The sequence below is a fragment of the Eumetopias jubatus genome, unplaced genomic scaffold, assembly GCF_037043125.1.
Source record: "Eumetopias jubatus isolate StellerSeaLion01/CBP00866 unplaced genomic scaffold, mEumJub1_p1.0 scaffold_9, whole genome shotgun sequence".
NCBI lineage: Eukaryota > Metazoa > Chordata > Mammalia > Carnivora > Otariidae > Eumetopias > Eumetopias jubatus.
In genome coordinates this window covers 49467350-49494596 of record NW_028274815.1, presented here as the reverse complement: position 1 = coordinate 49494596, position 27247 = coordinate 49467350, and the positions used below count along the sequence as shown (strand labels likewise).

The window sequence follows — 27247 nt, the reverse complement described above, 5'->3', positions numbered from 1 at the left end:
CCCCATCTTGGACAAGAAAGGGAGGGGAAGCACCAGCTCCTCAGAGGCATTAAGCCACCATAACCCAGACTGGGCTCTATTTAAAATGTCCTACCCTCTCTTCTCAGCCCTGAATAGATGCCCTGGTCTCTGTGGCTGTCTCTATTTCTCATCCCAGTGGAATTGCCTCCAGACTCTATTTCCATGGAAACCCAAACTGAGTCCCTGGAAGTTTGAGGAAGGAGAGGAAGGTAGCTGAGAAAACAGAGAAAGCACGACAAAGTGCATAAGCCCTCAAGCTAGGGTCAGACAGGCCTGGGCTAGAATCCAGACTCAGCAGCCTGCACACTCTGACCCTTGCAAGCTATTTCCCCCTCTAAACCTCAGTATCCTCATCTATAAAATGGGGATAGTAATAGCTCCCACCTCCTCAGGGTCATTGTGCAGCTTGTGTGAGATAAGCCTGTAAATTATTTAGCATATAGTAAGGGCTCACTGAATGGCTGGTAAATAGAGGCTCAAGGGCTTCCATACAGGGATTAGGGCAGGCCAGGAGGCTAGAATTCATTCTTTCCCGGAGGCCTGCAGGGGTTTGGTAGTCCACCCAGGGACCTTTCTTCCAGGAGAGATTAGAAGGGGGAGGCTTGGGGATGTCCAAACCTGCTCTTCCTCGCTCTACAGAGTAACTGCCCAGGGGAGTGAGGTTGGTGGGTGAGGGAGGAGCCCAGGCCATGGGTGGAGCAGCTGCAAGGATCTGGGCATCCTGGTGGCCCCCCAGGCAGAGCCAGTCCTGGACACAGGTAGCAGTTAGTCCAGGTATTCTCAACTGGGGCAACAGCAGCCCCAAAGGGGTCTTGGAGGTGCAAAAAGTTTTAGATATTACCATGGTTTATGGCATCCCAAAGTTCAAGCCAGCCTGACAGAACCATGTTCCTTAGTATTTAATTCCTCTCATTAGAAATAAATTAAATCAGGGTGCCTGGGTGACTCAGTTGGTTGGGCGACTGCCTTCAGCTCAGGTCATGATCCTGGAGTCCTGGGATCGAGTCCCGCATTGGGCTCCCTGCTCGGCAGGGAGTCTGCTTCTCCCTCTGACCCTCTTCCCTCTCGTGCTCTCTATCTCTCACTCTCTCTCTCTCAAATAAATAAATAAAATCTTAAAAAAAAGAAATTAAATCAAATACTAGTTTATATAAAGTTAATTTAAATTAAAATTTCTTGGGGGTGGGGGCACACTTAAAAAAAAGAAACAGGTGAGAAACATTGGTATAGCCCACTTTTTGGACTTTCTCAACCTCCTTCCCTCCTCTCTCACCAGCCCTTCTTCCTGCCTCCTACCATAGCCTACTTTTTCCTTAGACTCTTGGCAGCATTTGGTGTTGCTGACCAGTCCAGTTCAGTTAGAAGGCCACCCTGTCCCAGGCACTGAGTATGGCCAGCACTACTCCTTACTCCAATCCTCCCTTGGCTCCATGTCTTTACCACATGGTTCCCCAACAGCCTTCTGACTCTTCTCCTTCGACTGCCCCTGTATACACAGTTCCTCTGTCCCCCACATGCACCTCCAGAGCTCCACTCTGCTTGTCCCACCCCAAACTCTGCTGAGTCTCTTTTTTTCAGAGGCCCACTGGACCACTCCACCTGGATTTTTCATGACATACATTTTCCTTCCTCCAGGAAGCCCTCCCTGCCTACCCTAGCCCCCTTGGTGCTTTTCCTTCTCGTATGGCATTTAGTTTGAACCATTTGACAAGAAAGTATATATGTCCTTGTATTATTCTCTCATGGCCTCATAGGTATCTGTACTACCTTCCCACCTGGATTTTAATTTGAGAATAAAGACAAAGTGGTAAATGTCTGTTTGCTCCTTAGTATCCAGCCCAGTTCTGGACACCAAGGAAGGCAGATGTGGAGGTCTTTAGGGGCCAGGGAGTGTCCCAGCAGAACGCAATGTGCAAGATGCCACTGGTCAATGGTCCTTCCCACCGGGAGAGTCAGCTCAGCTTGGGCCCCAGGCAGACTGCAGTGGGAAGCCACCTTCTCCCTTCCCCTGGGACTCTGCCTCACCTGGCTGACTCCTTCCACTCCATCTGGTCTCCGTCGTGCTGCAGGGTGTCCATCTCTGTGAAGAGGGTGGGGTTGGGAGCCTCATCTTCCTCCCCCAGGATGTCCTGGAGCTGCTCAGCAGCTGGAGACCCTGCGAAAAGAGGGCAGCAGGGTCTGCTGAATGGCCTGGGGGAAGCTAAGGGCTGCATGGCCAATTGAAATGGGGCAGGAGCCAAGCTCAAGGGACAAGGTATTTCCTAATTTAGTAAAACTAAGTCCAGCTTCTGGGTGAAGCTAGACTCACACCTCTGTGGGTTGGTTGTGGGTGAGATATTCTTAGAGATAAAGGGGACGACAGGATTTAGTCTGCATTCAGACTCCAGGGTCTTGCAGCTGACAAGGAAGGAGGACAGAAAATGGCCAAAGCTGGGCAGCAGCAAGAATGGAAAACAGAAAAGCGACGAGTGAGAAAAACTCTGACCCAGCCTCAGCATAACAAACCCAGAGGGACCCCTTTTCCCACTGGGCCCCAACCCAGTCAACTCCCAGTGCTGGCCTTGAAGGGGCAGTCAGCCTGTGAAAGGAGGTGCTTGTACTAGTGTGCCTCAGGAGCCCACCTTCTTCATGGGCACAGGGACACAACCTATTCCTGAGCTCCCACTCTGCTTCGCAACTGCCTACTGCATGTCACCTCCTGGCTGTCTCTGAGGCACCTCAAGTCAGCGTTCCAACACTGAACATGTACCCTTCCCCAAACATGCTTCCCTTCCTGCCTCCTTTTTTTTTTTTTTTAAGATTTTATTTATTTATTTGACAGAGAAAGAGCACAGCAGGGGGAGCGGCAGACAGAGGGAGAGGGAGAAGCAGACTTCCCTACTGAGCAGGCAGCCTGGTGCAGGACTCCATCCCAGGACCCTGGGATTATGACCTGAGCAGAAGGCAGATGCTTAACCAACTGAGCCAGCCAGGCGCCCCTTTTCTTTCCTTTCTCTTACTCAGTATTTCATGAAAGTCTACTATGTGCCAGGCATTGTTCCAGGTGTCAGAAAACAAAGCTGGGAGGAAGGCCCATATATCCCTGCTCTCTTGAATGTCTGTTGTAGTGGCAGAAACAGACCAAAAACAGGTAAATAAAAGCATAAATGATCATTTCAGGTAGTGATAAGCGTTCTGGAAAAAAATAAAATAAAATAAAGCAACAGAACTACATTAGAGAGATTGGTTAAGGAAGACCCCTCTGAGGAGTGTGTGTCTGAACTGTGACTTGGAAGAAGAGAATGAGCCACTTGTACATCTCTGGAAAAAGAGTCCTCCAAGTGTTTCAAAGACCCTGAAGTGAGAATGTGCTGGCCATTGTGTCTACAGCATGGTAAGCAAGAGAGAGGCAGGGCATGATGTGGAAAGCCTTGGTTGAAGGCATGGCCGCCCACCCAACTGTACAGGCTAGACACCCTGCAGTCATCTTCACCTCAACCACTTTCTCTCACCTCCGCCCCCCTATTGAAAGTGTTCAAGAATACTTCCCTCTTCACCAGTCCCTTTGCCCCTGGCCTGGTTCAGTCTCTCACTGATTGTCTCCTGGGCTTCATCCAGTTTTCCCCTTCCTCCAAGCCCCTCTGTCCCCTCAATTTATCATCCCCACTGGCCCTCACTTGTTTCTCCATAGATTCCCAGGGGTCAATAATTTCAACTACTTTGTCATCATGCTCTCCCCCCTTACTCCTTGCCTTCCCAGTAAAACCAGGCAGCCAATGGCCAAACAAGAATTCACTGGCCCAGTCTTTGCCTCTGCAGGAGTGTATGCTGTGGGATGGTGGAAACAAGGCCCACAAGGGGCTTGCAATCCAGCTAGACATGGGTATGAATCCAAGAGGTGCCACTTGCTTACAGGTGTTCAGTCTGAGTAAGCAGGATTGTTGGAAGGAACGAGGAGGTAAGTCAGATCAAGAGAATAGGACACATGTGACAGGTGCTAATGCCCTTCACCAAAAACACAACGCCCAGGCTCATGAGCCCTGCTGGAGAAAACCATCCAAATAGTGCAAATGAAGGGTTTCCACCCTCAGCAGGTCCCAGAAGTGCAGCCACCTCCCACTCATCCTTGTCAGCACCGGGTCCCATGTCCCTCGATGCCATTCCTAACCATTGCTCCTCTCTTCAAGCCTCTTGATCCATCTCCTACCCACCTCACCAAGGAAATAAAGGCCTCCAGACATAAAATCCATCTCTGTCTCCCTTCTTACCACTGTGCTCTTACCACTTACCACTTTGTAGTCCACTTTTGAACAAAGGAGTCCTTCCTCCAGCTTAATCTCTGGCCCCATTTATTTTCTGCTGGGTCCTTATTTTTTCAACTAGCCTTTCCTTACCTTGGTCTTCAACTTCTTCTCTCCACTCTTTTTCTCCCAGCCTATAAACAGTTCTTCCTACCCTAGAACACTCTCCCCTGACCCTGCCTTCCCTTCTAAGCTCTCCTGCTCTCCTTTCCGTCCAGCAGCACCACTTGCTGTCTCCCCTTCCTCCTTACCCAATCACTTTCCAACCTGCTACAACTGGTTCAGCCCCACCTCTCTAAGGGACAGAGATTTCAAACTAGCAGCTCAAAGATAATGTTTAATTTAGCTCTCACAGAGTATAAAAGCTTTTGAAATTGTTGCAAACATAAAGAACTGTGAGATTTCATATAACAATCCAGATTTCTGACTTTTCTTAAAAATTCAGATGCTCTGATGACCGTGCCTACATTCCTGCTTGGCAACAATCAACTAGGGCTGAGTGATGGCTGCTTTCTTCAGGTGGGCATGTACATTTTTTCTTTAAAGTCCTTTTATTTGAATATAGCTGACACACAATGTTATGGGCATATACATTTTAGTCTGCCACAGCCCCCACTGCTCCCTACTCTACCCTGCTAATCTCATTTATGTTATGCATCTGAGTTTATAACCATGCCCTGAGATCGCTTTTGTTATCTTATTCTCAAACCAGTAAGTTAATAAAACCAAGCAAACGAACAGGTCTGGCTTATCTCTTTGGGTCGTCAGTGGTGCCTGACTGCTCCCTCTGAACTGACATGGTACTCTTGGCTCTCATAACACAGTACTTTCTTGATATTTTTTTCCTATCTCTTTGAGGACGCCTCGGTATCTTTCCCTGGCCCCTCTTGCCTGTCTTACTTAAATCTTCATCTTCCCCAAGATCTCTCCTTGGCTTTCTTCTCTTTTCTCTTTCTACACTCTGTACCATCTTGTGTTCTTTATGGTGTCACCTTACAGATGAGGTCACCCATGTCTCCAGACCCTGCCTGTATTGAGCATTTTCAACAGTCACCTGGATTACTCCATCTGGGAGTTCCACAGCCTTCGCAAGTCAACCTCAGTATATTCAAAACGGTTTCCTTATTCCAACACCCCAACCCTGCCCTTCTGTTTTGAATGACAGCACTGCTAGCTACCCAGCCATCCAGATAAGAAACACTGGACTTGGGGCACCTGAGTGGCTCAGTTGGTTAAGTGTCTGCCTTTGGCTCAGGTCATGATCCCAGGGTCCTGGGATCAAGCCCCACGTCGGGCTTCCTGCTCAGTGGGGAGCCTGCTTCTCACTCTCCCTCTGTATGCCACTCTCTCTCTCTGTCAAATAAATAAATAAAATCTTTTAAAAAAAAATCAAAGAAACACTGGACTCACTCCTGAAGCCTCTTTCTCACCATTCATGTCCAATCAGACACTAACCTCTTTCCCTTGCTTACTAAATACTTTTTAGCTCTCTCTTTTTTTTTTTCCATACCCACTGCCACCATCTTAGTTCAGGTTCTCATTATTTCCTGTTCCTATTGCTGTGAGAGCCTCCTACTGCTCCTACCACCTCTGGTTGCATAATCCACCCCTACTCCCTATGTGGCAGCAAAGTTTGCTTCTAAAACATTTCAAACATGCTCACGTGACATACTCCTGAGTGTCATGGTCCTCTTTGGGCAGCACCATAAAATATTTTGCATAGGACTTAGAAATGATTTTACTAGCAGAAAATACTATTTACCTGTATATAGCTCAATCTACCTCATTTATTTAGATGAATTTTATTTCTGAATTTTTCTGTTACTTTAAACATAGTCTTTTCATTGGGTTATTGATTGCTGACACTTGCTAGCAGACACCAAAGGTAAGGAAATTTTATAGAAGAAAAACTAACAATTGAACAAATAACCGTATTTTTTTTTTCTTTAGATTGGGAGAAGACTAGGACTCTGATTCTGAGAGGACACACCAATTCTCCATGGAATCAGAGCTCAAGAACGACTCTTTTAAAATGTAGATTTGATTATGTTACTCTCCAGGTGAAAAACCCTTAATAGGCTCTGTATTACGTAGAGCCTAGGTTCTATGACATGGCTCAAAACATCTCTTGTGATCTGGCCCTCACCTGCATTTTTAGGTTCTACCATGTTCCTCAGCCAGATGCCCTGGAAGCCAGTCACCCTTAACCCCAGATACCCTTGACCCTAGCCACCCCAGGCCCCAGCCACTCCCAGTGCCAGATACCTTTGAGCCCAGCCATCCCTGACCCCAGACACCCCAGACCCCAGGACCCCCAGTCGCAGATAGCCTGGACCCCAGCCAGTTCTCTGAAGAGGGAGGCACCTCACTCCTTGGATCCTAGTGCCGACTGCTCCCTAAGTTTGGAGTTCCCCATCCCTTCAAGGCCAGACAAGAAGACAAATAGACGGAAGAATCATGGAGAGCTGAGACAGGGCAGACAGCAGGATGCCTGAAGCAGCCCTGTCCGGGGCATTACCTGCTCCCTGGAATAGCTGAGCGCTGGGGTCTCCAGCTGTTGGCACCGCCTCGGGCCCCAGCCTGTTTGTGCTGCCGCCCCGGCCACTGCTTCCAAACGTCCTCTTGCCCACCGGGTCACAACAAACTCGCTTCTGTTTCCAGTTACGCACCACGGGAGGCGTGGGAGAGAAGAGGGAGAGGGAGACCGAGACAGAGAGAGAGACAGAGACAGAGACAGGGGAGGAAGATGGGAAAGACTGGGGAGGTGGCGAGAGCGGGCGGTAAGCGGGAGAGAAGAGCGATGTAGGAAGTGTGAGAGAGACTGTAAGACAGCAAGACCGTACTGAGGGTGAATGAAAGATACTGTGAGCCTGACAGAACTGTGTGTGTGAGAGAGAGCAATGTGAGGGGCGGGGGTCCTCAAGCGCCCTGCAGAGGGAAGGGCTCAGTGGCGCCGCAGAGGCCGGAGCAGGCAGCCGGGCCTTCCCAGCAGCAGGGGCGCTGGCAGCGCGGCCTGTGAGAGCACGGGAACTGCCCCGTCCCCTCCCCGCCCCCCTCCCCCATGAGGGCTCCGTGAGAGCCCGGGCACCTCTCTTCGGGCCCCCTTATAAAGGCAGAGGTAGGATTTGCCGGGAGACTCCCCAGGACCTCCTTAAGAGCCGTGGCCGCAGGTGAGCTGGCTGGAGAGTGGCTGTCCTCTCAGCGGCACAGCGCCCCAGGGGAGGTGGGGCGGTTGGGGGTGGGGGCTGCTGTGGGGTCTCGCGTTCCAAAGCAACCACGCCTGGTCAGTAAAGTTCCATGCACCTGGTTTCTCCCTGTCCCCAACTCTAAACCCAAACTCCTGATCCTCTACCTCTTCAGCTACTTCCACGACAAAGTGCCAAATAGCGTCACTCAGACGGTGTTTCCTGAGAGCCCAGAGACAGTGGGAACTGGTCACTGGAGGGTGTGAGGCGAACCCCACTGGGGAATTATTTTGCTCTGCTGAGAAACTCCTAATCTCCTGGGTTCGGTTCAACAAGTGCTTACTGAGCACTTAGAATGTGCCAAGGTTGATTAGAGGTCACTGGGAGGCTGCTGCTCCAAGGGGCGCTGAGCCCTGAATTCTCTAAGTCTCAGGGCTAGGAGGGGGCTTAGCCGCTGTAGAATCCAAGCCCTTTCCTTCACAGATGAGGAACTGGAAACCCAGTTTACGCCACTGAAGGCCCCACCAGGGCAGCCTAGAGGAGAGCAAAGCCTGCTGACGTCCTCCAACTCACACTGCCCACCCGTGGCTGACCCCTACTCATCACATTTTCATACCTGAGGCTCAAGGAACAAGGATGCCTGCTTTCAAGTTGAGGAAACAGCAGCAGAAGGTCAGGGGTGTCTGTTTAGGTGCTGGGCTCCAAGCAAACACCACCATCCAGGAGTTTCTGCCATGGTGGGCTCCTCAGCAGGATAGGATACAGAGGAGACAGGCACCTCCCCAGGGTCCTAGGCTCTACAGGTCATACTGCAATGTGGCTGAAGTCAGCCTGCCTCCTCCTGAGCACCACTGGGCAGCTACTACATGCCACAACGGGTCAGGGGCTGGGGGTGACCCCGAAACACCACAGAAACACCCAAAGAGAGATCACCAAGGATGCCAGAGGATTCTCTTTATTGCTGTGGTGCTTTAAGACCCCAGACCTGGGTTTAACACCTGACTCTGCTAATTACTGGCTGTAGGATGTTGGCAAAGCATGAAGCTCTTGGAGCCTTAGTTTTCCCCCTCTATAAAGTGGGGCTAATCACACCTACCTTACTGGACAGTGGTGGGCATTAAGTGCAATAATATATGTGATATGGATGGCCCAGTGCTTGGTATACACCAGTCACCCAATAAATGCTACAGCTCTGTTATTGCCAACGGGCCCGACGCCTTTCTCCCTTATTACCAGTTACCAGCCTGGCCCTTTTAAACATTGCAAGGGCTCACTCCTTTTCAGCCTCTAAATGCCCACGCTGCTCCCATGCTTCCTCCCTACCCTCCACCCCGAGGCCCTTCCACTCTCTCTGCCCCTCCCTCCTGCGCACAGAAGGTTTAGCGCACCACATGCTGGGCTCCCGGATCAGCGTGACTCTAATGCACTGTGGGCCCCACGTGCATGCAGCACGTCAGAAGTTAATCTCCATAATGAGAAATGCCACAGGTAATAGCCCCTGTGGTTGATAGCACACAGCTGAGAGTCACATAGTGATGGCTGGAGGACTGGACCCCACCAGCAGTTGCTGCATGAAACTAACAGTGCAAGAGCCAGCTTCGGGAAGCACAATAAAAGAAGCAAGCAGAATTGTGCTTTTACTGAGTGGGGACTGTCCAGTCACTGGATGAGCAAAGCACAAAATGATCTAGGGGACTACAAACCAGCAAGGCTTCAACCCCCAGGAAAGACCTGGAAGGCATTTAGGACAGTCAGGAAGTCAAGATGAGGAGTTGGTCCTGGGGCCCTGGGCTCTGGACGAGCCCTTTCAGAGGTTCCCACCCTCTCTCTTGGATTCCACACAGATCTCTAGATAGCCAGCTTTGCGAGGCTGGAGTCTGCCTTGTTCCAATCATGCTGCTGGCCCCCAGCACAGAGCTCACACAGCATGGGCACTCAATAAATATTTGCTGGGTGAATGAATTTCACTGATTAACACTCATGAGCGTATCAGCTGGGATTAGGCTTGGCAAGAAAGGAGCCTAGGACAAGGAAATGCTGCTGGGGGTGGGGCTGGGTGGCAGCTTTGGGTAGCTCAAGGCCACTGAATATTGGGGAGTGGGAGACTGACCTAGAGTTCTAAAGTCATTGTGTGAAGTGGGTCTCAAGAGGCTATGTGAAGGCCCCAAGTCCTAATTTCATGGACAGTAAAGTTCTTTGACTAGGAAGCTGTCCTAAAACTCCAAATGTGCTGAGAGAAGAAGAGAATCTGCCCCCATTCGTGCTTACAGGAATTCCTCCTGTCCTGGGTATTTTAGAGATGTCAGCCCAGGCCATACCCCTCCCCAAAAGGATGACCCTCTGGCAGCTGTGTTGGTGGAAGGTATGACCTGTGCCCCTTGGCTACAGGTCATCAGACCACGAACAGTTCATTGCACAGCTGACCCAAGCCTGGAAACTTTAAATTGGGTCTCTAAGATAGCTGGGGCCTTGCCTGATGGTCTCTGGAAGAGAGAGCATGTAAACTGGAACACAAGGGCACAGAAGATGCAGAAAAGGCTACAGAAGGAGGGGAATGGAGGAGACCCACAGGAGAGGCAGGGAAAGAGGCCATCAGTCCCAGAGAGGGGATTGAGAGGTGCTGTGTCCACTCGCTGAGCCTGGCTATTTATTCTGCTTTGGGACCATGAGAGGCTTCTTTAATCTTAGGATATCAGCCCCCCACCCCGACACACACACATTCTCTCCTTGCCCAAGCCAGCTCAGATAAGTTTCTGTTACTTGTGATCAAATTACCTTCTTAATCACGAGTGCCCCTTATATGAAGTTCTAGGGTATGGAAATTTTCTTCTGTGTACCTTCTTAAAAACTGCAAGTGTAAGAGTTATAAAGAACATTGAGTCACTGTGGTAAGAATAGTTAGAATAAGAAAGAATGGGGAATCTGTGAAAGAGGGGAGTAAAGCAATGGCACAGCAGGCCAAAAGCAAGACAAGAAGGAAGGTCCTGGAAAAAAAACCCTGGTCGTGGCCCTGGCCCGAGGAGCTGTGTCAGGGGACTGAGGACCTGGCAGAGCCTGGCAAGTGCACTGCTGGGTTCCCTACAGGCTCATGGATGGAACCAAGCCTCGAAGATCTTGGTGTGTTGGGCAAGCGGGACTTTTACCCAAATTCAAATAAGAGATCCCTTAGCCTTCCCCGGGAAGGGCATCAACCTCAGTAGGAAATCAGAGGGACCTTGAGCATTTGCAGGAGAACCCCCAGAGAAAAGAGAACAATGACATTCATCTACTGGAGCTCTGGAGGAGGAGGTTCTGACCTTTCTGGGGAGCCAAAAAGTAAAAGGCGATTGATTGTACTATATCCATTATTTATCATTTAAGGTGTGTGAAATGTTACTGAGAGTCTTCAATTAGCATGTGGCTTTTATTGTTTTGTTTTAGTGACTATAAATGCAGTAAAGTGAAGAAATCATGATTTAAAATAAAAAAAGACAGTTGCTGCTTCTCCTGCTAAGGCCATCGGGGATGTGGGGGGCCCCGAGTCACACAGGGAATCCTGACATGGCCTGCAGAGGCCTGTGGGGCGGAAGAAGGGGGAGAAGGCAGTATCAAGCCTCTTTCAAGTCTTCGAGGCTGCTGAAGGGCTAGACTTAAAAGAGACGGTCTCTGTGTTTAGGTCAACCCGTTATGTGGCCTCAGCTGCACAAAAATGGGCCCTGAGTCAAGGAGGGGCGGGAAGAGAAATTAATGTGACTGAAAAGTGAGGGGACTGGGTGTGTGTGTGTGAGGAGGGGGCTCAGCACTGAAAGCAAGGAGATGTGAGGGAACTCGGGAGGGGACAGGGGCTGGGCAGGAGGTCCCCAAAATATGGTAGGAGGCTGGAACTGCAGAGAAAAATGCTCAGTGGGAAATTCCAGTGGCCAGAGGATTTTTAAGAACAGGGATGTCTAGTAACTCATTTTTAAAAATTGTGTATCTCTGCGATGTTAAACTTGGTTAAACTTGGTTCCAAACCTCCAGCAAAGCCTGCCACTCACATGTATGCCATATGTAACCAACTTGGGGGGAACCAAAGAAGGTCTGAACTCCATGCCGGAGCTGGCCAGGAGGTAAAGGCGGAGGACAGGTAAGGAGGTGAAACACAGAGAGATGACAAGCCCACCAGGGAGGGACTTGGAGCCAGGGTGACACTGAGATTGGCAGCCCCTGGGAATACACAGCAATTTCAGCAAAGACATGGACCTCCTCCAGGATGAGGTCATGGAGATTAGAGTCCACTTTAGCTAATTCTCCAGGAATAAGATAAACGTGGCTAATGCATGGTTTATGAAAACTTTCCATTTATTAGGATCCTCATTGGTTCACTTGCAAACGTGGACTCTCAACCCCAAATTCCCCTCAAGGTCTTAAGGTCACTAACTCAGGATTCTCTTCTAATAGGACTTTTTGTTTGTTTTTAGAATAGCTCTCATGGCTGGGGAGGGAATGCTATGTATGTTGATAATTCCAGGAGATCCAGGTTTTAAAGCGTCAAAGTACAAGAAGAAAAAGAAAATACATGCTTCCTTTGGGAAATATATTTTAATTTGCTTTCCTGCCTGACCCCCACCCCAAAGGGGGCATATAAAGTCTAGAACGATCCTCATTCTTTCTCCTTTTCTGTTTTCCTTTCCCTCGCCTCTCTCCAAGCTGTATCCTTCCAAGACACAAATTTGTAAGGTACACAAAGGCAAGGAAGCTACCCCATTTTAAAGCTTCAAACTCTGAAAGAACCCTAACCATCTTTGCACCTATGCTGGAAATTGCCTGTTTCAGGAACTATTCATGGAGGAGACGCTTTAGAGACAAATATGTGTTCTGTCCCAACCCTTGCTCCTTCCTCATCAGAAGTGAGAACGGAAGGCCACATGAAATATATCCTTGATCCTAAGGCCTTGGAATGAGGCTCAATATGAGGCTCAAATGCCTGACTGGAAAACAGTCTTTCTCTCTTTTACTGCTCCTCTTGGGGTGGTTTTGATCTTCTGGTGACTCCAGAGTTAATACTGGGCAAGTAGAAGAAGACCTTAATAATTTTTCACACGCCTCCCACCAAAAGGATCTCATAAGCCCTTGGTACCAATGAGGACATCCAAACCAAACCAATATCCACTTGTAGAGGAAAAAGATTTGGGGTCCTTGCTCTTAAATTGGGTTAATGTGTATTAGTTGAACTAACATCTATTAAGTGCCTACCATACACCTACCATGTTATTTGTTTCTTCTCTGCCTCAGGAGGAATCCAGCAAACTCAATTTTAAAAGGGTACCTTATCCCTAAATGTGGGGGAGGTGGTGGGGTTATAGAAGAATGCCCCAGAAAGGGAGGGTGAGGCATCCAGATCCAACATGGGGAGCAGGAGGTCTTCCCCGCAGGCTTGCTCTTCTCTGGGTCTCTGATGTTCCCACCCCTGAGCTGGCCCAGGTATGCATGCATGGCTTCATCAGTGCTCATCTCTTACGCTAGACAGCTCCAAAGGACTCCCATTAACCCATCTCCCACATAGACACATTTACTCTAGAAAAGCCACAGGACTTGGTAGACTTGGTGCCAAGGAGAGCAGTTGTTCAGGGCAGCTGCAAGACTGGGGGTGACTCAGTTGGCCTTTGGGAGCATGTATATCAGATCTTTTCCTACAGGGATGCTGAGACACTATTACTGCCTCTGACATTCCTTTGAAGGTTTAGATGGTAAAATAACTAATTTTGCCTTGCTCAAGACAGTGGAAATATGTAATAGAGACAAATGAAATACCATTTATTGGGCAGATTTAGAATATGCTGGGGTGAAATCATGTCCCTAGAAACAGAAAAGTCTCAAAAGAATAAAATGTCATAGCTGGGCTCCAAGGACTCCAGTCTTTTCACTTAAGATTGATACTTTTCTTTCCACAGGAAGGAACAAAAGACTGATTTTTTAATCAGCCCAGAACTGATTTCTACAGCAGCAGCAGAAGGCCTCAGGGGATTTGCTGACCTGGGAGAGAGCTTCCCAGGGGTCTGCAAGCTACCATGCAGATGCCTAGACAATTCTGTACCATTCCTTCAAGCTCAGGTGAGGAAAGAGGGTGGAGGTAATGTGATGTGGAATTCAGTTTACTGAGCACAATGCCTCCTGCCAAACTGTCATATTTGTGGTTAGGGCAATGGCTGTGTGGCCCCTAAGAATTTGGAAATGAGGAAAATAATTAAACCATGAAATCAGCTTGGAATGGATCAGAGCAGAAGTCTCAAAGTCCCCAGAGAGAGACGGGGCTCAGCCTGACTAAAGGTGTCCCTGGGCAGGGAGGTCGGTCTGCAGGGGTGGCAGAGCACAGGGTGCTGAGAGCCCTGACCCCAGTCTCCAGAGAATCTCCCTGCCCTGTCACCCCATCTGGGCTCCCCAGCAGATGGCTACCCCCAAATGCACCCCTCAAGAACTCACGGGTCCTGCTGACATGATCCACATTGCTGTCCCTGCTGCTTCCCCTGCTGCCCACGCCAGTCAGCTCCTGCTGTGGTTTGTCTGGCTGCAGGCCCCAGCAGACCTTTTGCAGGCCCGGAAGACGTCCCTGCTGGTCCCTCTTCCTTTGAGGGTAACTGGGGACTGAAAGCCCAATGTGGATGGAACGGCAGTCTGTGGGCAGAGCACAAAAGAGCGGGGGAGGCAAGGATTACCGAAAATGGGCATTTCTCCTTAATATCCTCCAGTTACAAAGAGCTAGGGCCACCAAAGCAGAATGGAAGACATGGGATTCCTGGCCAGGGCCACTGCCCCGAGTCTTGGGTTTGACAGAATTCCATTTCTGAACAACTCAACAGTTGCTGGAAACGATACCCTTGGTGCTGTAGTTAGAACTCAATTAGAGTGAACAGAATTCCCATCACTCTGTTCTTTCTTGTCCAGAATGGCAGTAACTGCATAAGGCTTATGACACATGGCCTGGGAGAGAGTCCCTCTGTGAGTCACAGATTTAGTCCAAAACACCAACGCCCCCTCTTTGGGAAAGCCCTATGTATTTCCATTGAGGGCCACTTTTACTCATAACCAAAGACTACACAAACTACTTACCAGAAAAGTGAGTTACTAAGGATATCTCCAAACTGGTTTTGTATAGTAGAATTTTCAAGAACTAGAATCACCCAGAACCTTAATTTCGAATTCCACTAAGAAGACTGGCTGCTCTGTAAAGCCCCCACTGGGTCTTTGCACACAAAAAGTAGCTGCAATTCTCTCAGCTCTCAGGATGGACGTTCTGCCATCAGTGTTTCATCAGTGTTGGCTTGAATTGGACAACAGTTTTTTAAATAATCAATAGATTTAGTTTTATATTTACAGAATAATTGAGTAGATAGTACATAGGAACTTGGACTTCCATCCTACCCCTACCACACCCCCACTCCACAAACAGTTTCTCCTATTATTTTTTATTGAGGTAGAATTTACATATAACATTGTACTAGTGTAAGGTGTACAACATACTAATTTGATAGATGTATATATTGCAAAATGATTGCCACAAGAAGCTTAGTTAACATCCATCACCCCACATAGCTGCACTTTTTTTCTTGCAATGAGAACTTTTAGGATCTACTCTCTTGGCAACTTTCAAATATACAATACAGATTGCTACCTATACTTACCATGCTGTACATTCCATCCCCAGAATTTATTTATCTTATAACTGGAAGTTTGTAACTTTGATTACTTTCACCCCTTTTGCCCACCCCCAAGCCCCTGCCTCTGGCAACCACTAATCTGTTCTCTGTTTCTATGAGTTTGATTCTTTAGATTCCACATATAAATGAGATCATACAGTATTTGTCTTCTCTGTCATTGCTGAGACTGCCAAGGAGCTAATCCTCTGTGTTTTCTTCTTGGAATGTTGTTTCAGGTGATACATCACACTTTTACCCATTTTGAATTGTGTGTGTGTATGTGTGGTATAAGATAGTAGTCCAATTTTATTCTTATGAGTGTGGCTGTCCAGTTTTCTCATCAGAGGGATCATCCTTTCCCCATTGTATATTCTTGGTTCCTTCGTCATAAATTAAGTGAACTTAAAATTGTGGGTATATTTCTGGCCTCTCTCTTCTTTTCCATTGATCTATGTGTTTGTTTTTATGCCAATACTATACTGTCTTGATTAGTAGAGTTTTGTAATATCTTTTGAATCAGGAAGCATGATGCCTCCAGCTTTGTTCTTTTCCAGGATCACTTTGGCTATTCATGGTCCTCCATGGTTCCATACAAAGTTTAGAATTATTTGTTCTATTTCTGTGAAAAATGCCATTGAAATTTTGATAGGGATTGCACTGAATCTGTAGATTGCTTTGGGTAGCCTGGACACTTTAAAAATATTAATTCATCCAATCCATGAGCATGGAATATCTTTCCATTTGTTTGTGTCTTCTTCAATTTCTTTTAACAATGTCTACAGTTTTCAGTGTACAAGTCTTTCACCTCCCTTGTTGAGTTTATTTATTCCTATGTATATTACACTTTTTGTGGCAATTGTAAATAGAATTGTTTTCTTAATTTCTCCTTCTGTTAGTTCATTATTAGTATATAGAAATGTACCTTTCTGTATTAATTTTTGTATATTGATTTTGTATCCTGCAACTTTACTGAATTTGTTTATTAGTTCTAAAGTGTTTTGGTGGAGTCTTTAGGGTTTTCCATATATATTTATTACATCATCTGCAAATAGAAACAGTTTTACTTCTTCCTTTCTAATTTGAATGCCTTTTATTTCTTTTTCTTGACTAATTGCTCTGGCTAGGACTTCCAGTACAATGTTGAATAAAAGTGGTGAGAGTGGGCATCCTGATCTTAGAGGAAAAACTTGCAGCTTTTCATTGTTGAGTATGATGTTAGCTGTGAGCTTGTCATATATGGCCTTTGTTATGTTGAGGTACATTCCCTCTAAACTCAGTTTGTTGAGATTTTTGATAATGAATAGATGTTGAATTTTGTCAGATACATTTTCTGCACCTATTGAGATGATCATATGATCTTTATCCTTCATTTTGTTAATGGGGGTGTATCACATTGATTGATTTGCAGGTTTTGAACTATCCTTGCACTCCTGAAATAAATCCTACTTGATCACGGAGCAAGACCATTTTAATGTATTGTTGAATTTAGTTTCCCAATATTTTGTTGAGATTTTTTGCACCTTTGGTCATCAGAGATATTGGCATGTAATTTTTTTTTTCTTGTAGCATCCTAGTCTGTTTTTGATATCCAGGTAATGCTAGTATCATAAAATGAATCTGAAAATGTTCCCTTCTCTTCCATTTTTTGGAAGAGTTTGAGAATGACTGGTATGAATTCTTATTTAAATGTTTGGTAGAATTCACCAGGTAAGCCATCTGTTCCTGAACTTTTGTTTGTTGGGAGGTTTTTCATTACTGATTCAATCTCCTTACTAGTAACTGGTCTGTTCAGGTTTTATGTTTCTTCACTATTTAGTTTTGGTAAGTTGTATCTTTAGGAATTCATCCATTTCTTCTAAGTTGTCCAAATTGTTCTCATATAATTGTTCACAGTAGTCTTTTTTGATCTTCTGTATTTGTGTGCTTTCAGTTGTATGTCTTTTCTTTCATTTCTAATTTTATTTATTTGAGTCTTCTCTTTTTTTCCCCTTGATAAGTCTAGCTAAAGACTTGTCTATTTTGTCTTTTTATCTTTTATTTATTTATTTTTAAAGATTTTATTTCTTTATTTGACAGAGCGAAACCAGTTCTTAGTTTCATTGATCTTTTCTATTGTCTGTTTAGTCTCTATTTTGCTTATTTTTTCTCAGATCTTTGTTATTTCTTTCCTCTATTAACTTTGGGCTTAGTTTGTTCTTCTTTTTCTAGTTCCCTGAGATGTAAAATTAGGTTGTTTACTTGGGCTTTTTCTTTTTTCTTAATGTAGGCATTTACTGATATGAATAGATTACCCTATTATTAATAACTTGCATTAGTGTGGTACATTTGTTACAATTATAAACCAATATTGATATGTTATGATTAACTATAGTGTATTGTTTACATTAAGTTTCACTCTTAGTGTTGTATAGTTTTACGGGTTTTGACAAATGCATAATGACATGCATCTACCATTACAGTATCATACAGATTAGTTTCACCAGCCTAAAAATTCCCTGTGCTTCACCTACTCATCGCTCCCCTTCCTGAATACTAAAGCTACGTTCCTCCTGGATCTTTACACTTTGTTCTCTTTTCTTTTTTTCTTTTTTCTGAAGAGAGATGAGAATGGGTGGGGTAAAATGAGTGGGAAGATCTTTTTCTCTGCTTATGTGAACTGCAGCAAGAATGTTTGAGAGCTACTAGTTTAGGATAAGTTTGAGCCTGAAATTCCATGGTGACAATTTTCCAAAGAGTAGACTGGCCAAAAAATATTATTGTAACTATAGTAGTTCCCCCTTTCCACAAGGGATATGCTCCAAGTTCCCTAGTGGAGGCCTGAAACTGCACATAGCACTGAACCCTATATATACCATGCTTTTTCCTACACATACATACCTATGATCAAGTTTAATTTATAAATTAGGCATAGTAAGAGATTAACAATAATAATAATAAAACAGAATAACTGTAACAATATATGATAATAAAAGTTATGTGAATGAGGTCTCTCTCTCTCTTTCTCTCAAGATATCCTATTGTACTGCACTCACCTTTCTTCTTGTGATGGTGTGAGATGATAAAATGCCTTTATGATGAGATGAAGTAAGATAAATGACATAGGCACTGTGACATAGTGTTGGGCTGCTACTGACCTGATGATGATGTGTCAGAAAGAGAATCTACCTGCTTCCAGACCATGGTTGAATATGGGTAACTGAAACTGAAGAGAGTGAAATCACAGATAAGGGGGGACTACTGTATTTTTGAAGCCCAAGGATGGCAACTGAGAGTTGAAAGCTGCTGCAGAATGGGAAATTAGACTCTGTGTTCTTATGGCAAGATCTATATTAACTTGATTTTACTTTCCTTGGAGGGGAGGTCTGCCTCTTGGCTCAAACTCCTGAAATGCAGATGCTAATGTCTGGGCATTCATTGACTGCAGATATCACACAGAAACCACATCAAGCTGAACCATGGAGAATATATCTAACTAAGCCCTTTAGAGATATGTTGAGTGTCTACTCTAGTGAAAAGATTCTATGAGTAATTCCTAGCCATGGGAAAGTGAGTTTATCTGGATGTCAGTGTCCAAATCTCTTTAGAGCCCAGCTCACCCAAGCTTACCTCACTGCTCACTCTTCTGAACCTCCAGTCTTTCTAGGTTGTAACGAGAAATGTGAGGTGGAGATTTTTATGAAGTACAGCCTTGCTTTCTAGTGGACCAATATCAGAATGACTGGTGCTCCTCCTTCCTTCCCTCCACTCCCTCCAGGATGGTGTGACTTCCCTTGCTCAATTCTACCATTTCTTATGCAAGCTGTAATTCAAGTAAGCCATGGACACCAGTAAGAGGTAAGTAGTTTCATCTAAGGGATTAGCAGATGAGTTCCTATTCTCCACTGTTGAGGCCAGGAACAGAAATGAGAAGCAGCTGATATATCAGAAAGGCCTCTGCCAAGAGTCACCTGCCCTGGATGTTCCCTGGCTTGTTCTTCACTTGCTCTATGGCCATGGACATCTGCCTCTCCAGGACCCAGTGTCCTCACCTGTAATGTGGGAATAAAATCCCTTCTCTACTGTCTGGGCAAGGTTTTTGAGAAGATAGAATGGGATGGTATATGGGAACATGATTAGAAAACTGTAAGGGCTATACACATGAAGACTATGCTTATTAAAGAAATTAGGGGAGATAGCTATCAGGAAAATATTTGTCCTGGATCTAACTTGTCCCTTTTCATCCTGGCTCCCATCATAATCCTCAGAATGTGGCTGTGTAGCTGTTGAACTACAGAGAATGGCTAGCCCTCTCCCAAGCTTCCTCCTTCACTCTGCGAGACCTCTCCATTCACTATGAGTATCTTGCAGTTTGGCTCAGGACAATGCCAAGTTCTCCTAGGAACTCCTCAGCTGCATTCTTCTCCACTCACAGCCCCAGAATGGCTCTATACATTCTGAAGCTCAGCAAGCATCCAGCTGGGCAGTGAGATTAGTGTTTCCCTCCAAGTGGGACAGGGGCAGTGGCAGGGCAGTAGCCTGTCTGGTTGCCTTTTCATAAGTCCTGTGGTTGCTTCTCTGTAGAGTGTAGGAACTTAGGGCCTCTGAGTCAGCAATTTTGGAGCAACAGATACCCCCACTCAATATTCTCTTGCACTAGTTTTAACTGAGCTGCCATTTTTAGAATCTATATAATAGTGGCATCTTGTATAATTTGTAGATCTTGTAAAATTAGGTAAGTTTAATTTTGTGTTGGGGATGCTATGCCCTAATTCATAGAAACAAAGCGCCAGTTTCCTCTCTTCTGCCCACTATGTGGTCTCTTTAAGACACAGTGAAGCCTGGTCCCACTGGATCCAGAGAAGACACTGTGGGTAGGTCAGGGAAAGGGATAAGCTCTCCTAGATCCCTCCGCTGGAGGGGTGTTATAAGGATATTTAAGAAATTGGCAGACCCTCCTAGGATTTGCATCAAGTTCTCAGGATGACCTTACCTTCCTGATCCTGACATCTCCTCCTGTAGTTAGCAGGGTCCAGCTTCCCTACCCCAGCCTTCTCTTCTTCCACCTTCATAACTATAAAAGATGAACACAGCCTCAAAATATATACGACACAAAAAGGTAGGATTTCAAGGAGAAATGGCCAAATCCACACCCATAGTAGGAGACCTTAAAGCAGATGAAAAATTTAAGGCAAAAGAATATATAAACAAATTGGAGAAGTTCAAATATCTATCTCTATCTAACAAATAGAGAACAGATCTCTTTTTCAAGTACAAATGGGACATTTATAGAAAGCACATATCTAGGGGCACCTGGGTGGCTCAGTCATTAAGCATCTGCCTTCGGCTCAGGTCACAATCCCAGGGTCCTGGGATTGAGCCCCACATCGGGCTCCCTGCTGAGCCGGAAGCCTGCTTCTCCCCCTCCCACTCCCCCTGCTTGTGTTCCCTCTCTCACTGTGTCTCTCTCTGTCAAATAAATAAATAAAATCTTCAAAAAAAAAAAAAAAAGAAAGCACATATCTAGTGCACAGGAAAGCCTTAGTAAATTTCAAAGAATCTGTATCATACTTCTATAGCAAGAATGTATATATTATATATATAAATATATATACATATATGTGTGTGTGTAAGATGTAAGATAGTCTCACACACACACATATAACTTTAGACTAAAAGTAATTTCTACTCATGGGTTTAATAAAAAACCACAATGGAAATTATTAAATATTTAGAACTCAACAATTACAACTACTAAATATTGCTCTATGGCCATGGACTAAATATTGAAACTTATGGTATGCAACATTTTTAGAGGAAATAGGGAAAGAAGGAGAGAAGGGAGGGAGGAAAGAAGGAAAATAAATGTGATAAGCATTCAACTAAAGAACATAGGAATAAAAACAAGAGAAAACCCAAAGAAAGTAGAAAAATGTAAATATAAAATATCAAACCAAAAAATAATGAAATAGAAATAAGAATAGATGGTTAATAAATCCAAAGGCAATTATTTGAAAGATTATTAAAATAGGCAAATTAAGCAAAACTAATCAAGAAGAAAAAAGAATATTCATAAGTAAACAATATTAGGAATGAAAAGAGACATAACTAAAAATATAGTGGAGAATTTAAAAATTAAAAGTGAATGCCATGAAAAATTTCATGCCAATACATTTTAGCTTTGATAATAATAATAATAATTACCATTTCTATGTACCAGGAACTATTTTAAATGCTTTGCATGTATGACTTAATTGAGTCTTCTCAACAACCTTATGAGATAAGTAACATTATTATTCCCATTTTACAGAGGAGGAAACTGAGGCACAAGAGCTTAACTGACTGCCCAAATGGAAGAACAGAGATTCAAACCCAATCTCTTTCTGGAATAAAAGTTCTTAGCTATGAGGCTGATAAATGGATATTTGATTAGAAAAATAATAGAAGTGATCAAAATTGACTTTAAAAGAATTAGAAAACCTCAACTAACCAATAACCATTAACTGAAATGTTTATGGGGAAGTCATTACAAACAGCCTTTCCCATGTCCCATGGATAATTATTGAAGCTGGATTATAGGTACAAAAGGATTATAATTTTTTCCCTATTTTTGTTATGTCTGAATTTTTTTCTATAGTGAAAAAAAAGTAAACACCAGAAGAAGATAGTTTTTAAAAAATGTTTTATCCAGGGGCGCCTGGGTGGCTCAGTCATTAAGCATCTGCTTTCGGCACAGGTCATGATCCCAGGGTCCTGGGATCAAGCCCCGCATTGGGCTTCCTGCTCGACGGGAAGCCTGCTTCTCCCTCTCCCACTCCCCCTGCTTGTGCTCCCTCTCTTGCTGTGTCTCTCTCTGTCAAATAAATAAATAAAATAAAATCTTTAAAAAAATGTTTTATCTGAACCTTCAAGGATTAGATAGTCTCTAACTGATATAAAATGGTTTTCAAAAGTAGAAAAAAGGAAATTGGAGGCAGTAGATACATCTAAAGACAAGGAATACAGGGTTGGACTAAAAGCAGAAGAGTTGGTTGAAAATCTTCATAAGGAGTCAATTAAACCCTCAGATCTCCCTCTCCTAGGCTCTAGTTTCCTAGAATGCGCCCCCTTCTAGAATATGGAGGGGTTAAACCAGAAGACCTCTGGATAACTAAGGACAAGAAAGAGTCATTTCATTGAGGGGTGGGGAGAGAATTTAAGCAAAGGCAGTTAGCCACTCAGGCCTCTGCCTACTTGACCCCTACAACACTAATGAAGTTTACACACTCCAGGTGGGAGATTGGAGGACTTACAGATCCTGATATTTTGGGGACCTCTAACAAATGGTTAGGGCTCCACCCAATTGCCCACTATGAGCCTATGATTCAGTAAGTCCAGCCTGTCAAACAGTTGTTTGGCAGCTCACTCCAAAATCATGGCCAGCCAAGAATCACCAGAATGACAGAGACCAAAACAAGCAGGAAAAGAGGAAGTCCAAGGAAACAGGAGCAACCTAGGCAGCCAAAGAACCATTTAAAAAGCATATAATTCACATCTTCAAGTAGACTAGAAAAGACCTTGTATCTATGACAAAAAGAAAAGTAAAATGCTATAACCTGGAACTTTTAAAGAATAAGAAATAACTCTTGAAAATTAAAGATATGTTAGAAGAAAAATTTCAGTAAAAGAGTTGGAACATAAAGTTGAAAAAATAGGTGAGCTAATAGAGCACAAATACAAATAATTTTTTAAATAGTAGGAAAAAGGCAGGGAAATCAGAGGACCAATCCAGGGGGGTCTAACATCAAAGCAATAGAAGTTCTCACAGAGAGATCAGAAAAAATAATGGAGGAGAAATTATCAAGGACAGGAGAATACTTCCCAAAACTGATGGATTTGAATTTCTTGGTGGAAAGAACTTGCTGAGACTCAGGAAAATGAATTTAAAACAAAATCCACTCCAAGTGACATCATTATGAAGTGTTAGAATATTACATATAAAGAGAAGACCTTAAAAACCTTCCAGAAGAAGAAAATAAGTCACCTACAAAGTATCAGTTGTGAGAACTGGCATCAGACACATGGAAGCTATAAGACAATGGAGTTATGCTACCAAAAGTGAGAAAAAAATTATTTCCAACCTAGATTTCCAGTCCTAACCAAACTATCAAATGTGAGGGTAGAAAATGGGGCATTTTTTGGACAAGAAATAGCTTAAAATTTTACTACTTATGCCCTTTTTTCAGGAAGTGGTTGAAGGAAGAACTCCAGCAAGATAGAAGAGCATCTAAGAAGGAATATAACATCTAGAAAATGGGATTCACCACAAAAGACTGACACAGGAGTCCCTGGGAAGAAGCTATGTAGTGGTCCAGAGAACAGTGTGTGCATCTTAGATCAGGCTCTGCATGGGTTCCCCAAGAAAAACCTGAAACTGATCAATTATCTGGATGTGTTTCACTGCTTTGAGAGGATACCAAGATTCTTTCAAGAATAAAGAGTCCATGGAAAGGAAAAGTGATCATTGAATACTATGTAACTCAAATGTGAGCAATATTTACATAGTCATAATAAATAAAAATGAATATTAATTTAACCAAAAACTGTGATATACGCAGGGTTGGTATTCCACCAGTGTGCAGTATTATGTGTATGTTGCTGTTTGTGGCTGGTGTTCAGGTATCCATTCCAATTGGTCAGTGTCAATGCCATATGGGTTATTAAATATTTTTAATTTCTACATTGGATGTAACTATTTGGAGAGATGAGGATTTGTCAGGGGGAGGGGGGTTGTAAGACACCTGTAGAGGACACTGCTAACTACCTGCCTGATGTCCATCCCCCTTTCTGTTCTGATTTTATTCAGGGCAGCAATGTGGCTGACTAAAAATAATCACTTCCCCCAAATGCCCTTCAGCAATCACTAAAGAGATATAGGAGAAGGAACCTAGGAAAAGATTCCCTTCCTGGATGAAGCCTCTGCAGAAGAAAGCTCCTCCATTTTTCCTTCTTCTTCTTCCCTGGATAAGGTTGCAAGATTTAGCAAATAAAAATAGAGTTTTCCCAGTTAAATCTGGGTTCCATATACACAATTAATGCTTCTTAGTAAAAGTATGTCCCATGCAATATTTGGAACATACTTATACCAAAAAGATTACTCATTGTTTATATGAAATTCAAATTTAACTCGGCAAACTGTATTTTATCTGGCAAACTATTTCACCTCTGCATCTGGAGCATAGACATGGTGCCTGGAAGTGCAGCAGCCATCTTGTCATCATGGTAATGGAGGCCATATGCTAACTGTGCATACAAGGGGAGGAAGGATCCTGGATTTTTAATGTCTTCCCTGAGTCATTCTACAGCACTGGACAGCCCACAGTTGGGTTTCTTGTTATGGAGAACAGTTAAACCACTTACTTGTTTAAATACTATAGTTAACTTTTCTGTTACTCTAAAACCACACCTGGGTCATAGGACAAAAGACTCTGGGACTGTATTTACTGGGCAAATAAGACTGGGTTCTGGGGGCACCTGGGTGGCTCAGTCAGTTAAGTGTCTGCCTTCAGCTCAGGTCATGATACGAGGGTCCTGAGATCGAGCCCCGTATCAAGCTCCCTGATCAGCAGGGAGTTTGCATCTCCCTCTCCCTCTGCCCCTCCCCCCTGCTTATGCTCTCTATCTTGCATGCATATGTGCACACAAATAAATAAATAAAATCTTAAACCCCCCCCCAAAAGAAAACCACATTAAAAAAAAAAAAGATTGGGTTCTGTTAGTAAGGAAAACAGGGGGAATGGGCACTGAGTGGTCATGGAGCAGTGTCTGCTACACTTTTCAACACCCATTCCCTTCTTGTCTAGGCTGTTCTGTTCAGGTAGAGACACAGGGCCCTTCATTGCTGTAGACACCTTCCCCAATTCCAGGCATGAATTGGATCTGTCTAAATTATTCATGGTAATCATATGGCCTTTGATCAGTAACCAGTCTTAGGAGTAGTCATGTACCCCTATCAAGCCAGTGAGATTTAAATGGAAGTCCATTGGGTAGACTTCCAGGAAAGCTTTTATTTCCCTAACAAAATGTGACAGACCCCTCTGGAATGCACATTTGGCCAATCACTCCCTATTTGCCTGCACAGACCTTGGACATGAGACTCCTAGATGAAGCAGTCCTCTTGCAACAATGATGTGACAGGTATGAAGAGCAAAGGTTCAGGCTGAGGACAAAGCAGAAGGCTAGAACAAATCTTGGTTCTTGATAATGTCACTGAGCTCCAGACTGCTTATCTCTGGGCTTCCTGTTACATGAAAAGAAATCTACTTTGTATATTTAAATTGCTAGCCAAGTTTTATGTTACTTTTAGCTAAAGACCTTCCCAGGGGTGCCTGGATGGCTCAGGGAGTTAAGCATCCAACTCTTGATCTCAGCTCAGGTCTTGATCTTCGGGTTGTGAATTCAAGCCCTGTGTTGAGCTCCACACTGGGCATGGAGCCTACTTAAAGAATAATAATAATAAAAATTAAAAAATAAAGACCTTCCTAACTGAAACATAATGGAATACTGTGGGGAGTTCAAATGAATGAACTAGATTTCTGTGTATTAACGTGTATAAATCTCAAAAATGTAGGAAGTAAAAAAAGCAAGTTATAAAGATATAGAAACAAAATGACATTATTTATATAAAACTTTAAAACATTGTTTTAAATTTCATTGTTTATTGCTACATTTATAAGCAATAGCAGAAAATCTCCCAGAAGAATGAGACACACTAACTTCAGGTTACTTTTAGGAAAAGGTAAGGAATAATGCTGATGTTTTAACTTGATCTTTGATGTTTTGGATAGATATAGATGGAAATGAAGCACATACGATAAAATGTTAACATCTGTTAATTCTGGACAGTGATATACATTTACAAGTTTGAAATATTTAATATTAAAATTTTTTAAATGAGTTTTTTAAAGAAATAAGAGAACTCCCCACCACTATGACATAACAGTCTCAAATAAAATGGGCCAAGTGAGTATCCTGCACAAAGAATGACTGGTGGGGAAAATCCTCACACTTTGCTATGTCATTGTGAAATTTTAGAACACTAAATAAATGTGAAGAAAAAAGAAATCCTAAAAACGTCTAGAGTGAAAGAAACAGGAACAGGTCACCTACAAATGAATAAAAATCAGACTATCTGATTTCTCATCAGCAACTCTGATAACAGAAGATGATGGAGCCATGCATCCAAAATTCTGAGGAAGAATGATTTCCAGCCTAGCATTCTCTACTCAGCCAAACCACCAGGCAAGAGAGAGGGTAGAAGACATCTTCAGACATGCAAGAAATCATTTTATTTCTCTCTTACAACTTCCTACAAAGTTATTTAAGTATGTTACCACAGTGAACCAAAAAGGGGAAGACAATGGGATCCAGGAGAGGGCTGCAAGCTGAAGAATAATGAAGGGAGGTCCCTAAACAGCAGCTGCACCACAGCCCTAGTCCCTCCTCAGAAGAGCTAAAAATGAGGTTTCAGAAGGAGCCATCCAAGGAAAAGACAAAATGCCAGAGATCTGATACACTTCTTGAGAATCTGGAACAATTTAAGACAGTGACAAAGGCAGAAAATGCAAAGAAAGGCAATTAGAAATACCAGGAAAAAAATAAAATTGCAAGAAATAAAATGTGATTATGGTACACAGTCATAAGAGTATAAACATTGATTTTTGAATTAACTAAAAACAATGATGATGTATCTACACTGGGAGAATGAAGAAGAGATGGGTGTGGTATAAGATAATTATTTACCTGTAGGTGGCTAATATCCAACTCTGATAAATAGCAGGAGATACATATATATAAATAATATGTATATATTATTAGAGGGGTGTAGGTAGCCAACAGAAAAAGCTAAACGAATTCCAGGTGATCGTCTTTGGGAGATGCAACAGTGGAGTGTTTAGAAAACTGGAATGGAGTTTTCTTGTTTTTTATTATAAGCTCTTACATGTGTTACTTGATTTTTAATTATGGTTATATATTACTTTTACTTTAAACATTTTAAGGCTAATAATTTAACATGACATGTATACTCCCTCTTCATGCAATAACTGTATCCCCCTGAAAATCCATGGTTAAACCCGTTTGTTCAAAATGA

At 43.7% G+C, this 27247-nt stretch overlaps 1 protein-coding gene across 1 annotated transcript in view; it reads right to left on the bottom strand.

The window, feature by feature from the left end:
* The window catches only part of SLC4A5 (solute carrier family 4 member 5), a 77518-nt gene extending 57329 nt beyond the window's left edge, over positions 1 to 20189 (bottom strand). The window contains exons 1-3 of the mRNA XM_088026451.1: positions 20111 to 20189; positions 13928 to 14119; positions 2047 to 2176 (exon numbers count right to left, since the gene is read on the bottom strand). Coding sequence (XP_087882577.1) covers positions 2047 to 2176; positions 13928 to 14119; positions 20111 to 20189 — 401 coding nt within the window. The remainder of the gene's footprint in view (positions 1 to 2046; positions 2177 to 13927; positions 14120 to 20110) is intronic.
* Positions 20190 to 27247: the final 7058 nt, after the last annotated feature.